This window comes from Leuresthes tenuis, unplaced genomic scaffold (genome assembly GCF_036924035.1).
Source record: "Leuresthes tenuis unplaced genomic scaffold, fLeuTen1.0.hap1 SCAF_7, whole genome shotgun sequence".
Taxonomy (NCBI): domain Eukaryota; kingdom Metazoa; phylum Chordata; class Actinopteri; order Atheriniformes; family Atherinopsidae; genus Leuresthes; species Leuresthes tenuis.
Genome location: NW_027325361.1, coordinates 23,859,129 through 23,874,821, shown reverse-complemented (window position 1 = coordinate 23,874,821; position 15,693 = coordinate 23,859,129). Strand labels below are relative to the sequence as shown.

At 38.4% G+C, this 15,693-nt stretch overlaps 1 protein-coding gene across 1 annotated transcript in view; it reads right to left on the bottom strand.

The window, feature by feature from the left end:
• oca2 (oculocutaneous albinism II) overlaps positions 1 to 15,693 on the bottom strand; it is a 46,672-nt gene that overhangs the window by 16,044 nt on the left and 14,935 nt on the right. The window contains exons 12-17 of the mRNA XM_072390092.1: positions 13,375 to 13,499; positions 12,762 to 12,900; positions 7,302 to 7,434; positions 5,665 to 5,812; positions 5,183 to 5,240; positions 4,903 to 5,011 (exon numbers count right to left, since the gene is read on the bottom strand). Coding sequence (XP_072246193.1) covers positions 4,903 to 5,011; positions 5,183 to 5,240; positions 5,665 to 5,812; positions 7,302 to 7,434; positions 12,762 to 12,900; positions 13,375 to 13,499 — 712 coding nt within the window. The remainder of the gene's footprint in view (positions 1 to 4,902; positions 5,012 to 5,182; positions 5,241 to 5,664; positions 5,813 to 7,301; positions 7,435 to 12,761; positions 12,901 to 13,374; positions 13,500 to 15,693) is intronic.

Genomic DNA, 15,693 nt, shown 5'->3' with positions numbered 1-15,693 from the left:
CAATAAACATATTATAGCGTGAAGTGTTACTTGCCAGAATCACATAATTGAGTGTTTGTCTTCAAGTAATATTTATCAGCACAAAAATGTAATTCTACGAGTTCTGTTCTGTTCAGGTCTGGAGGACAAAAGTTGGCACAGGCCTGTAGATATTTAAAATTTAGTGTTTTTGAGCGAGAAGGAAAATGTGCAACCACTTGGAGAGAAAAACAGAAGAACATGAAAAAGTGAGCCACACAGGAAGGATTGGAAACACAGAGACTGATAAAAAGATCAGGACTGAAAAGTCACTGTTATATAATAGGTTCACTGTATGTTTACCTGGACTCAAATTTGTCATTTTTTACAGACAGTTTGATTTTCAAATACTGCATCTACTCTGGAAGGAGTGATAAAAAAGAAAATTGTCTAATGTCTGATGATTGTAAACTGCTGGATGATGGGAAATGAGGGAGACATGGTCATTATGTTCACATGCACAGTTATTTCATGAGCTCGACTTGGCCATTCCATGAGCTCGACTTGGCCAGACGACTTATTTAGCTTTCCAAAGTCCAAGTAATGCCTGGAATAAAACCCCAAAACCAGACTGTCTGAAAAGGAGATGCTGTGGCTTCAGAGAAGGAACAAAATGGAGAGGACGAAACAATTTCTTCCCTTAATCATCATGGGAAGTGTGAGATCACTGCCAGATAAAATGGACAAGCTTGGAGCCCTGACAAGAATGCAATGAGAGTATGAGTAAAGCAATATTTACTTAACTGAGACATGGCTGCAGAAATTACTCTTAACACCTCTCTATTTAGCTTGAAGACTGAATTGACAGACAGACTGACATCATCATCTAAATTGTTTCCAAGCTACAAAAACAAAACCCCAAACCATTTATGGCGATCTCTAGGGATTTCTACCACACCTCTCTCTGTTACATTTAAACTTTCTAAATGTTTGACAGCTGCACTGGAAGACCTTCACTTAATCTTAATGAATTAATCTCCATTTTAACATCCATCACAAAAGGGGTGAGTGAAAGGGATATGCTTCAACGTCAAAATCTAAAACCAAGGATTATAAAACTACAATGATTTGGAAACTTGGACAAATGTATGTTTGACATGGTTTCTGATGAGAATGAGTTGGCAGAGCACCTAGATCAGTTTGAGTATGATTGAATGTATACATAAAGGAGCAGTTCAGCTACTAAGTGCAATCTGGGTTTATTAGTTCAAAAATCTATTTGAGTACGATTTCAGTTAGACTTACATATTTGTGTTTTCAAAGTCCAATTTGTGTCAGAAAACACAACAATTAGAATTTTAGTAACGTCATCTAAATGTCCTGAGTGACAGAGAGAGTAATAAAAATAATCTCTGACTAAGGTCACAAAGGTAATTCAGTTGAGATTTTAATGTTTTACATGTGCTGCTGTGCTTGGAGTAGGTAGCTTGATTTTGTTAATCAGAAGTTGATTCTAGATGTTTCAACATCACAGTTTTGTTTTTTTGTCTTTTTTCTTATTTTGTTTGTTTGGGTTTTGTTTTTTTCTTATATCTTTTAGATAATCAGTTAGTTAGTTTGTTTTTTCATAAAAGACATTTACAATGACAAAAACAAGAAAAAAACTGCAAACACAACACAAATACAGTATTTGATGTATCACCTCTTTAGGCTTTTGTGGCTAACTATAAATAGTTGCCAATAATGCATCGAGTATACCTAGAGCAGCATTAACATTCATTTTAGGACATTTCTATGACCATCTACCTGAAATGCTAACCCTGTTTTGGTCACTATTACCTCCTGATGGCAGCTAAATGTCACATTCATGAACTAGTTGCTTACTGCGTCTGTCTGCCATTTGCTGCTGGGCAGGCATCCAATACCAGCTGCCTCTTCTGTCTGGAAACTAAGCCAACAACAGTAAGACGGACGCTTTAGTCACTAAAACAACAAGTCAGAATATGCTGAGACAATGAGGGATAATCTCTACAAGTTACTCAAGACTATAAAATGTCCTTGTCTCACATTTAAAAGCTTTCAATTGCAACTTGCAATCTGAGAACAATGTCCTTATCATAGCCATGTGATATTTAATATATATATATATATACTGCTTTTGAGCTAAGATGTCATGAGGGAATAAGAGAAACTCCTCCAACATTAATTGAAATCATTTTGATTGCATCCATGATCTGTGGCCTTGGAAGACGGCCACATGCATGCAAGGATGCAAACACTGTTGGCTTCACAGACAACTCAGAAAGTGTTGTGCCTATGTTAAAACCCCAGGAGAAACCACAACAAGCTACCGACTGTAGTTCTGCTTATACGATGGTGGAGTCAGAATTCATTAACACTTTTCTATGGGGTGAGATATGAAGCCCTACTGCAGCGTCTGATAAGATTTCTCATCGGTTTAGAGGAGAGTTCGAACAAGCTGAGGTGCTGCAGCAAGAAGGTCAACATGGGATTTAAAAACAAACAACAACAATAAAAAAACTTTCACTTCCACCACACTGTTGGAACTCTGTGATGCTTCTGTCTGACAGATGAAGTATAACTGAAGTCAAACTTAACTAAATACACTCAATGATTAATGAATCATTAAAAGTAAACTTCTCAGTTTGAACTTCCTCTTACAAGTAATCTAATATTAAACATTTGTAGAGTGACATGAAAGACACTTTGGATTTCCTCACTATAGTCATAAATCTCCTTAATATGCCTCCTGTGAGGAACCAGGAGCAAACAGCAGACAACAAACCCGAGGAGTTCTCCAATTAAAACCGGCTTTCAGGCAAGTCTGGGCAGTTTATGATGGATTTATCTACCTCACGATACAGTGGCGTCTGGTACAAAATGTGCTGCAAAAAATGCATTATAACAAACAGAACAAAGTAACTGAGTGCAAGCCAAAAAGCCAAAGTGACTGATGTTTCTCTTCCCCATTGGTTTACAAAACTATTTCTATGGAGAGACTTATAGTCAAAATTTCAAAAAGTCAGACTAAATTTCTCATCTTACATTGGAGCCTTTTTTTCAATGACTTTCACGTCTACACTTTCCTGATTTCCTCAAGGGGATCAAAATGGTTTCATTTTAACTACACTTGTAACTCCCCATGCCACAGACACAGTAGATGGAACAAATGACGAGGCAATAATCAAATTGCAATTAAATCATACCATGTGAAGTTAATGAAATTTTAATGAGGCTCAATTCTTAAACTGCGATGGATGAATACACTTGGCTTGCAGCTGCAGTCAACCCTGACTCTGACCTGCATACATTAATGAGCGTTGTGTTTGAAAAGGCGCCATTCCCTCCGGTGGGACAGAAAACATGTTGCCGTGGGGTCATTCCCATTTAATAAAATGTCACAGAGAAGTAACCTGAGCGTTGCCTGTAATTAACTGAGCACGGCTGGTGACGGAATAAACTCACGGGGAGGTGCATGTAGACAGCCATCTAAACTAATGAGATGCTGTTTAGGTCATTTTCTGAGCGCACATGAGAGACACTGCAGACAGTGTCAGACAGACAAGATATAACCCTCCATCTGAACCACATGCTGACATGTTAGCAACACAGCAATGTTGCCATGTTTGCAGCGGATGAAGAATCATATTCATACAGAGTGGAATTTATGACCTGCCAGCGTCCTTCAGCACAACAACCCTAGAAACTTTTTAATGGTTTATTATTGGATACTGACAAACAATTGAAATGTGTCATGAATGGAAAAGCCAGCATGAAACTAATGGCTATTCCTTTCCTTTTATGTGACGTTTGAAGACCTGAAATAAAAATTAGTGATCTCTCATCAATTGATTGAATCCCTGCTGTGTTTGTTTTGAACAGGACAAACTAGAGCATACAAGCAAATCCAGTCAAAGAATGTTCTTAAACTGTATGTACGTCACAAAAACACAATGAAACAAGTACTGTACATTTCATTCAAAACCGAAACTGAACTCTTAAATCAATATTGAGCTGTCAGCAGATGAATTATGTTGAATGACGTAAAACATGTGCATAGATGTTATATACTGGACAGAGTTTTATTTGCACTCATCTAGATCATTAAGACGGAAAGAGCAGCTTTGTTTCATTGGTAATGAAGGCCCAGTGGGGCCTTCACAAATGGCGCAATAGTGGGACATTACATATCCAGCCAAAAAGGTGCTTGTATGACTAATGTATAATATAATCTCCTCGTCCCTGTTTTTGTTATAAAACACAAACGTCTGCACTTGCAAGGTTATATAGCACGACACATTCACTGATAGAAGCCAAATATAGCAGTAATACTATGACCAAAGTGGATGCTGCACTTGTTCAGCTTCATCGTTGTTGTAGTAACTTCTGTAGACTTACTATACTTCCAATACCATCGTTATCATTGAAGCTTTTTTAAGTCTCACTCTGGCCTAAGGAGACTTATTTTATTTTCAACCAAGTCTCACGTCAAAATGGACACAAAAATAAGTCCACAGAGGAAGATTATACTACTCCATTTTGCCAAACAATCAGAAGTAGGCAGAAGTCCACGTTCGGATGTTAGAGGGGGTGTGGTGGAGCTAGACATGACTGCAAAGCTTCAGAGACAAACTTAAAACATGTTCCAACCTCTTATGTTTGTAGGCCAATTGCATATCTGTGCCAATAAAAAATATATATATATTTTTAACATCTAAACCTGCTGAATAATTTTGGATAAATTTGACCCTCCCTCTGCAAAAGTGGCTGTACATTGACGTTGAAAGATTTGATGAAAATCTAATATAAATTAAATCTCCCACCAGAGAGAAATTAGCTAAATCAAAAATTCTCGTATGGGGTATTTCAAAGAATTCCTTGAACTTACTTGGAAGAGCTCCAATTAAGTTGTGCAGTACTTACCAAGATCAAGATGAATACTTGGAATAAAGGAGTTGAGAAAGAACGTGAAGATCACCACAACGAGGACAGATACACACTTCACCAAGAGAACCTTGTCAGTAATTCTGTGCTGTGGAAGCAAAATCTTTAGATATTTTCTTTCTGATTTTTAAAAAGGTCATTTGAATCATACAAATTTGTCTTAAGTGAAATTTCAAAGACTCTGCGAAACTCATTACTGAGATATCATCAGCGCACCGTGCTCATGAATGAGGAATATGTCTGAGGTGAAGAAGCTTACCTTCTTTTGCAGTTCTTGAATGTTTTGCTCCCAGTTTTTATCCTCTTGAGAAATTTGTCTGTTGTATACAACAATGAAAACTGACATTAATTCAATTTCCATGAAGGCTGATGAGCAGAAAAGAATCATGGGAAAACATTTCCTCTGTTATTGTTGATATTGTTGTTATTGTTGGTATTTCTCACTGTCTCATGACTTTGTGCAGTGGCCCCAAAAGCAATTAAACTTGTTATATGAATTATTATAGATTAACCCTCCCTTTCAGAGAAATAAACTGTAAGAGCAGCATTCATTATCTCATTTACAAATCTAACTGTACATATGATATCTTTATCAAATGCATAAAACTGAAAAAGGAAATGAATACTGGTTGCTTTTGCAAAAGTAAACAGCCTATTAAAAACTAAAAAACTTTGTCACTGCAAGAAAGGATCAACCTTAAGAATGGCAGTTGTATCAGTTTACAGGGTTTTTGGTTTAACCTTTGGAATGTTTTCATCATCTTGCGCAGCAGATTTTCCAAGTTGAGCACTTTTTGCATCAGAAGACATTTCACAGCTGTCTCCTCTCGGCTGGCGGGGTTAATACGCTGAGCTGTTTGCCTCCAGACCAGGATCTCATGCTTGAGTTCTGCAGGAACATGACAAACAGACCTGTTTAGCACATGTCAAACACACAGGCAAGACAGCAGTTACACTGATGAAGGCTGACTGAGATGATATCATAATGCTGGTGGTCAATACACTACATGAGCCCCCGCTGAGGGACTAATGCAGCCAGACGATGGGCACATTGACCCGCTCAGGAACAGCCAATGCTGAGACAGAGATCAAACTTGAGGGTGCTGCATCCCCTTTGTGTGGATATCAGTAGGAGATATACTTTTTATAGATGGTTGCTAGGTGACTTTAATAGGATCTAACTATCGGAGTGAAAAAACATTCCTGTAAGCAAATCTGCACAATTACCAGGAGTGGCAGGGGGTGTGAGCTGATTTAGCCTCATGCTATATGCCAGGCTGGCCGGAGAGCGGAAGCTCCACGGGGTAGGATTTACAGCGGGGCTTTCAGGCCCGCACTGTGGTTGTCAATGCCTTCTTAAGTCTGTTTGGAGCTCAGTCTGACAGAACACAACCAGTCTTTAATGGGAGTAGTGAGATGACCATTGAGGAGCTTAGTATTCTCTGTTTTAATGATCCCTCAGTAAGATGCGGTCTTTCACAAAAATATCTTACTTTTATTACTTACGCCATTATCTCAGCCCCCAGGGCCTCGAACACAGAGATTCTGGGATTGAAGACAAAATAAATTCTCTTAACCAAACACATCCTGTGGGTTTAATTCTTTTTAAATTATCTTCCCCTGCCCCTGGACAATGTACCATGGCTTCCGGGAGAATAATTTTCTTTTCTGTTGTTGGCTAATTAAGGAGAAACATAAAAGAGCTGGTGTACCAGATTAACGAAAGCGCACAAAAGCACAATTAGAGGAGAAAGGAGTCATATGCTGCTCTTGGGCAACTCTCTGGATGAGTAGATTTTTTATCTTTATTGCTAACTAGTCAAAGCCAGCAGTTAAACTTCAGAGAAAAGGGGTCCTCTGAGATGAGACATGTTGTTTCTGGGACACTGGGTGAGTTCCCAGACTCTCAGGGGAGGCGAGCTGGTGAAAGATGCAAAATGCAATTCACCCTAATTAATAATGCCAGAGTTTGTCTATCATTATGAGGACCATTAAAACTCCTATGGATAGCTGTAAACTTAAACCAACTTAAAGCGTTAACCTTATCTACTGCATCATACACACAGAGAACTCCTCTTTTCTTAACAGCCATACCTAATCCAAAAATGGGGACATGACAAGGGCTGAGGTCAAGGAGGCTGTAGAATGTGAACAGTTGTTTTCAGGGGGTTGATACATTTTCAGTTTCCAGGCCACTGCTAATCTATTATTTCATCCCTGTTTTAGCACCATGGTAACTCACAATCTCCAGCAGCAAAAACAGTGTTTTTGTGGAACACAATTAAATGGTAAGACAAAACATTCAACAAATACGGAAAAAAATCTCTATGTTTCTTAGTATTTTGGAAAATAAATTAGGCTTTAACACTGTTGCTCACCAACTATTTCGATGGACTCTTTGTTGTAAAGTTTTTTGTTCCAGTAGAGCATCCGTAGGAAAGGAAACGAGGTGAAAAGAACAAGGCATATTCCAAGGAACATGTAACCAGTGAAACTGGCAAAATCGATCCCCTGTAAGACATACAATATAGATCTGTTAGGCATTCAGGGTCTGCTTCAGATTGCATTCAGATGTGACAAATTGAACCCAGACATCATTTCTGGTGAGAAACTGTGTGCAAGTTATGATCTGTCACTGGACTAACACAAGGTGAGAAGAGTGATGTGGTCTTCTGAGAAAGATTCTAGTGATATAATAGCTTATAGTGTGTTCAGTTTGGAGGACATGAAACAGCTTTTAAAAGAAAGAATGGCAAATTTAACCTTCAAATTGTCCTCCGATCCACCACAGCATTAAACCACTGACAGGTGAAGTTGAAATCATTGATCTTTGGGTTAGAAAGGTAATATTCTGCTGGGAAACTGAGTTCATGTGGATGATACTGCAATGTTTAAAAAGCACCACCCTTTTTAAACATTGTTGGAAAAAAGGCACACAACCAATAAGAAACAACATTTCCACAGTGCGCTACAATTTCGCTTCACATATAGTTCCTCCATAATATAAGCTTAGTGGTTTTAATGTTGAGGCTGATCTGTGTATATCACTGTTATTTGGTAAAGACAGTTCTCTATATTTGGCAGCGAAACAAGATGTATGTGCCACCATTAGGTACTGTAATACAGCAAAAAAAAAAGCTTATTCAAAGGCCACCCAAAATAATTTAATTAATGATTAATCAAATGATTTCACACATTACTGTATCCTGAAGGTTTGGTCTAACTCCTGTTTGTCATATTCTTCCTGCATGAGTAAGAAATCAGAGCCTCAAAACTTACAAAGAAAACCATTTTAGTCACACAATTTAGATACATCACTGGAAATGTGTCCTTGTATCAAATCACCTTTGCAACATATGCTTCCAAAGGACTGCCCAGGATGAAGAATAAAGCTACAGATCTTTGATGATATAACTGGTTAACAGTGACCTCTACAGGATATGAAGTTGTAGAAAAAAAAGAGCATGGAGAGTTCGAATGAGGAATGTTGGAGGGTACAAAGAATGGGTGAAAAGTTTTATATTAAGCAGTAGGTTTGATGTTCATCCTTCCTTTGTGTCACACACTTGAGTTAATCGCTGTGTCACACTTGTAGAATACAACTCTCTTATGCCTCCATGAAGACCTGCTTTCTCAGTGTAAGGGAACCCTAAAAACTGAATAATTATCTACAGCCCAACACAAATATGTGGTGTATCTTCAACAGCTGCAACATGAAAGAAAGTAAAACTGGGAGCTGAAGAGTCTGAGTGTTCACATCTGATGGTGTAAATGCATGTCTGGAGCCTTAAACTGATGTTTCTTGTGAGTCCATACATCAGAGCCAGTTAAAACAACTAAGGTTGTTGGAGTTCCATCTGTACACCAGGCAGAGATTCTGTATGCGCTGTGTCACTTTGCCCAAAGACAAGGACACTGTAATTAGGGGCAGAATCAACTTAAACACACACTTCACATCTGTGCCATGCTGTCAGGTCTCTGCATTTCTCCCCAAAATCCTCTCAGCGCAAACAGGCCAGCACACCAACAGATAAGTAAACCATGCATGCATGCATGCACAAGCTGTGCTTATCAGAGGCCAGACATGATCGAAAGAGTGTGTCACTGCTTTGTTCCTGCAGCTCTGTCACCAAGGAAATGGAGCCAAAAAAAAACTGTACAGCCAGCCATGAAAACCTGGTGTGGTAGGAGATACTGACTCGGGGAGCAACCCGTATACTGCTGCACGCACAAAGGCTAAAATGTCACATGCACTACAGATGCCACATGAGACAGTTGGGAAAATGTCATGTGTTCAAGAGATGTGGCAGGATGCCTCTGTGCTTATCAAAAGACAGAAAATTATAAAAAAAAAAAAGAGCCTAAAAGTCGGTGGCCTTTTCAGGCAGCAATAAACTGCCCTGATTAACTCAGCTAAAATGTTTGGGTAAAGAATTACTTTTCTCTGAATAGATATTAAAATATCACAGGGTGATAAATATTGCAGGGTTGTGAGGTAACTTGTATTCTGAAGCCTACACTCTGTTAGACAAAAAAGTCATATTATAAAACATGGATTACCACGAAAAAGCCACAGAAATGTGACATTTCAATTCATTTAAATTCTTTTACTGGCAAACAAAGTTGGTACCATCCTCAGCCTGGTTGTCACAAATGTCTGAACCAGGGCTGATATCTGTCAAAATGTATCAGTGAAGAGCTGAGCATTCAATGACATGATTTCACACAGTATTGCATCAGGGGTGACACTGTCTCCTTTAATCAGAGACACGTCCAAAAGACAGGGCTTCCAGTGGGCCGTAACATACAGACAACTAGAACCTCACTAACTTATGCTACAGTGGGTCTCAGGAAGGTAAAGTACTTTGAAAGGTTTACCCAACACAGGCGTAAGAAAGGATTAAATAGTGTCATGTGAAAAAGGGGCCCTATTTTAATCATAAGATTTAACATCTCAGGATATAAAAGAAAATCATATGAGCTTCACCAGGTCATATTACAGTGTCATTATTCATTCAACAAAATCTAAAAGAAAGTACAGAGACAGTGTGTGAAATCTAAAAAACCTTCTTTTACCAGAATCTATCATTTGATGCACATAAAACAGGTTTCTGGGACTGCCTTCTTTCACTTTTAGAATATTTCCAAAATTAGGAACATCCTGTCTTGATGCAGAGAAACTAGTTCATGCATTTGTTACTTCAAGATTGAACTACTGTAATTCTTCATTATTGAGCTGTCCAAAAATTCTCTGAAAAGCCTCCAGCTGATCCAAAATGCTGCAGCCAGAACTCCAATCAGAACCAGCAGGAGAGATCATATTTCTTCAGTTTCAGCTCCCCTTTATCGGCTTCCTGTTAAATTCAAAATAGAATTTAAAACTCCTCTCTTCACATATAAAGGTTTTAATGGCCAAGCTCCATCATATCTTAAATATCTCATTGTGCAGTATTTTCCCAACAGAGCACTTTGCTCTCAGACTGCAGGTTTACTTGCAGTTCCCAGAGCTTCTATAAGTAGAATAGGAGGCAGAGCCTTCAGTTTTCAGGCCCCTCTCTGTGGAACCAGTTGCCAGTTTGGGTTCAGGAAGCAGACACCCTCTCTACTTTTAAGATTAGGCTTAAAACTTTACTTTTTGATAAAGCATATAGTTAGGGATGACTCAGGTGACCCTGAAACATCCCATAGTTAAGCTGCTATAGGCTTGGACTGCTGGGGGGCCTCCCGTGATGCACCTCCCCTCACTCTGCTCTCTTTTACTCTACGTGTTCCATATGGCATTATTGTTGTTGTTAACTTGCGATTCTCTTCCCCAACAGTTAGCCCTGGCTTGGTGTTATGGTGCTTGTTGTCACGTCTTTCTTGTCATCTTGAATCTAAGAGAAGTTTCAATGTAATCACTGCTGAATTCCTTAGCTGGGCTACTTTGGAACTAAATTGGAATTCAATTAGTTAGATTTAATTGGATTGTAATTGGCTTGAATTAGGATGCATTTTTTAAATGCCTTAAAATTTACATTTGGTGTGATTTGGTGCCATATAAATAAAACTGAATTCTGTATCTATAGGAATTAAGATGGTAAGTAACATTCAGCTGTGTGTTAACACGATGCCGAGGAAGAAAGACATCAGCAATGATCTTAGAAAGGCAGCTGTTGCTGCCCATCAATCTGGGAAGGGTTGTGATGCCATTTCCAAACTATTTGGTGTACATCATTGTACAGTGAGCGTATGGTAACAAGTGGAAAACATTCAATAAATTTACTAATCTTGCCAGGAGCGAACATCCTAGCAACCTCACCCAAAGGCCAGACCAATGCTCAGAGAAACTGCTAGAAACCCAAGAGTTACATCTCAGACTCTAGGCCTCAGTTAGCATGTTATATGTTAAAGTTAATGACAGTACCATTAACAAAAAGACTACACATGTATGGCTTGGTCTGTAATGGTGACAGGAGAAAGCCTCTTCTCTCTAAAACGAACATGGCAGCACATCTTAGATTTGCAAAGTTGCATCTGAATGAACCATAAGACTTCTGGAATAATATCCTTTGGACAGACAAAACCAAAGTCGAGATGTTTGGTCATAATGCACAGCAGCACAAACCAAATGCAGCAAATCAGCACAAACACCTCATACCAATTAAGCACGGTGGTGGAGGGCTGATGATCTGGGCTTGTTTTGCAGCTACCTAAACATTTTGCAGCCACTGAGTTGACCGTGAACTCCTGCATAACAAAGTATTCTAGAGTCCAACATAAGGCTAAAACTGTCAGACAGATTACCTTCAAATGATAGGTTAAGATAGGATAGCTTTACCAGCTGTGATATTCAAAAAACATTATTTTTTAATTACAGTATACTACTGCTAAAATATAATATTTTTGCTCTTTAGTCTCTTAGTGACGGTATGTCAGGCTGATGCTGATTCTTGCCAATAAACATGAATAAATAAAAGTCTCAAGGGATGCAATATGCAAATGCTTTTGCAATGATATTGTCAAGTTAAGAAGAAAAACCTGACCAATAAATTATATTTTTTGGGCAGTTCGGGAGCAGTTTCTTCACTTAAGGAGAATAACTCTGTCTGGTGTGGATAAAAGGTGTAGTATGGCTTCCTGAAACTGAAATTAATTCATTTCTGAGGCAGAAACCTCTATAGCACCACAGCCTCAATAATCTTCAGATTTGTGAATAACAAGCAGCTCAATTCAGCTGTCCTCTTCATTGTCTCCTGTCAAATAGAACTTGCAACTAACAACCATAGATGATCAGCAAAGGGCAGATAAAAGCTGTTTTTTGAATAAGCTGCAGAGTACAGAATTAGTGTAAGTGGGACAGGCAGCTACAGAGGAATCAATTTGGGGAATGGTAGCTGTTATGCATGATTCTTAGTGTCAATTCAAGACTCTCTAAAAAGTCATACCATAAGGTTTTCAAAACAGTTAGTTGGGCAGATTATAGATTAGGCAATAATGTGTCAAACTAGTGTCAAATCTGTTCATCTCCACACACGGATATAGGCTGAACTGTATTTACAAAGTAATTGCAACCCTATTGGATGTTGATTAGCAACACAAAGCAAGTAACAACCAAAATTTTATAAAGCACACAAAGAAAAATTCATACTGAATCTGTTTATATGAATTTGTCATTCACCTATACTGAACCATCTATAAAGAGAAAACAGTGATTTTCCCATCACAGTGTAATACAGAGATCTTGAATCACATTGCATTTGCTTTCTGGGTGTTGAGATCATGTGTCAGATTACGCTGAACTGAGCTGTTAAACTGTATCAGTGCATGTTTAAGTGGGGAGCTGTGAAAATGCCTACTTCTCTGCGCAGGCCCTGGTTGGATACTATAATCACATTGGGTGGATCTCCGACAGCTGTGGCGGCCCCTCCGATGTTGGTGAAGATTACTTCTGCAATCAGAACATGTCTGGGGTCTAGATTAAGCACCTCGCACAACCTGCAAAATCAGATAGAGACAGAATAACCCTTGATTAGATTGCACTGGATGGGAGACATGAATAGAGGAAAATAAAAAGGATATTTGGAGATGAAGGTATTAGTCCTTTAACGTCATGTCCACGCTGTAGCTGGCCTGGTAAAAAAACTAGGGCACAGTTTGGGCTGGATCTGTGTTGTGTAGGTTTCTAATTTCAGTTCAATTTCTGATGATTTGAAAAAATTATTTGGTGCCAAATTATGATTGCAAAACAGAGACAATAATTGTAAGTGAGAGACATAAGGGAGGTGGAGTCCTTTCAGTGAATTTGTAAGAGCACACGTCACTAAACTCTGTTTTTATGCAGCGGTTTTGTTTGTAGCGTGTTTGTCTGGACTGAAATACAATCAGGTCGATTCAGAGAAGAGGTGGCATCCACCTAGCTCAAATATTGTAACACAAACTAGCATATCAGTTTGCCCTTATACACTTTACCTTATGGTGACGGGGGTAAAAAGCATCATAGTGGTCACATTATCCAGAAAAGCAGATAGGATGGCAGCGATCAGACAGAGGATGATGATCATAGGCCATACCCTTCCTCTAGATAATTGGTAAGCCTGCCAAGGGAACCAAGAATCAATCTTTAGTGTCATTATTCCTACACATAACAAAATTTTCAGTTGGTAGTTCTCAGCATCATAAAGGCACAGTATGCATGCAAAATATCAAAAAGTCACAATATCAAAAATACCAGCAATAAACACACTATGAATATGTATAAATAATAAAGTGATGAGGGAAGAATATAATGCTGTGAGAAGGTTAAAGTATCTTAATCATTTCACAGAAGGGATTTAAAAGTTAAAGCAACCGAGTCTAAGTAATTCATGTGAGGCATTACTGAGGAACAGTCTGGACATTTCTGAGAAGTGTCACAAGCTGCTAAAGAAGCCAATGGTGTTTGAGCGTCACTGAAGAAAAGCATATCATGTATTATGTGCAGTTCTTTTTTAAAAGTACAAAGTGGTTCTGTACTCAGCTTTTTAATGAAGTCTTTAATGTTAATGTTTCACCACATGATAATAACTCAGGGTGGTCAGCTTTTGTGTGAAAGCTCATTGTCTGGGAGCAGCTCAGCTCTTCTCCGTGAAGATATTTTAATTTGGAGTGCCTGCCCTTGTCCAAATTGCACTTAAAATTCATGAGCCTGCATGATCTCCCTGTTCTTCAGGTCTGACTGTAACTGCAGGTTAAAGGCATTTGCCCACCTTCGCTGTCAACAGCAAACATTCAGCCTCAACCTGCTCTATGTAGAGAAAATGGGGGCCTTGTCTTCTGTGAAAGACTAATCTGAAAATAGGTATTCTTTATTGTTAGAGGAAAATTAAAAAAAACACTTTTACATGCTGAAATGCACCAATATACAGTATGATTTTTAGTTCAAGTGTTTAAATATCTGTGAGCTTGTACTGTTTTCATTGAAAATAAAAAAACAAGTAAGAACTAGTTTATTTCTAAGACCTATGTAAACATTCTGTGCTGCATTTGATACCATCGACCACAGCATAAGTCATATTCATCCAATAGATCCCAGTTTGTACATGTATACAATTTGTCCCCAACACAAACTGGGGTTTGTAATTATGTTCCTCAGGGTTCTGAATTTGGACCAATTCAATTCTTTCTATATGTGCTTCCTTTGGCCATCATCATCAGCAAATATGATATGCATTTCCCTTCTTATGCTGATGACAGCTCTATTTATCTATGAAACCTAAGGAATATGAGTTATTAAAGTCTTACCTGAAGACAAAAGCCTGGATGACCCTGGATACTTTTGAATTAATGTAAAACTGAGGTATTGAATCACGTAATTACACTGGATGACATTAGCTTGCCTTCCTCACTACTGTGAGGACCCCTGGATTAAGGCAGTCCCATCATAGCTCGTGTCCAAGCAATTCCCTGAACATCTTTCCGTTAATCCACAACACTGTGGCCAGAGTATTAATGGGCAGGGCTAAGATACGTCACATCTCTTCTCTTCTAGCCCCTCTGCATTGTCTCCTGGGAAAAAAAAGAATTCAGCCCTACTTTGCCATATTCTGTCCAATCTAATCTTATTGTTCATCGCACAAGAACATTTTGTCCTCAAAATTCAGGCCTGCATGTGGTTCCCAGAGTTTGTAGGACCAGAATGAAAGGCAGAGCTTTTCATTTTCAGGACTCTCTCGTGTGGAACCAGAGGCTAGTTTGGACACAGAACCCCTTTCAGCTTTTAAGACTATGCCTAAAACATACTTATTTGAAAACACTTGAAAAATATCATGTAAAATATAATTCCCTAATCTGTTTGTGTACTTTCTGTTTTGGCTCTTTCTGTTATTTGTATTCATATAGCCTTTTTTGAATTAGATTATTTTCTTTTATTGCGATTTATGTCAATATTTTATCATTTGTGTTGTTAATGTTTTGAAATCAAATAAAATAAAGGTTTATTAAATCAAATTAAATATATTTTATTATCCCAAAAGGAAATTATGATGTTGCATCATGTTTTTTTAATTCATTATAAGCAGTCTTTGCGAAGGGTTATTGCTGTGGGCAGGAATGACCTTCTGTACAGCTTTAAGTGGCAGCAGAGCTGAAGAAGTCTCTGCCTGAACACACTCCATTCTTTTATTGCTGCGTTGCTTACAGGGCAACAATGTTGTCCATTAGGTTCAGCAACTTCTACTTGCAGAATCAGCTCCAAGGGATCTAGAGCATGATATGCAACATATTAGTGCAACATTGAAGAATCTATAAGCT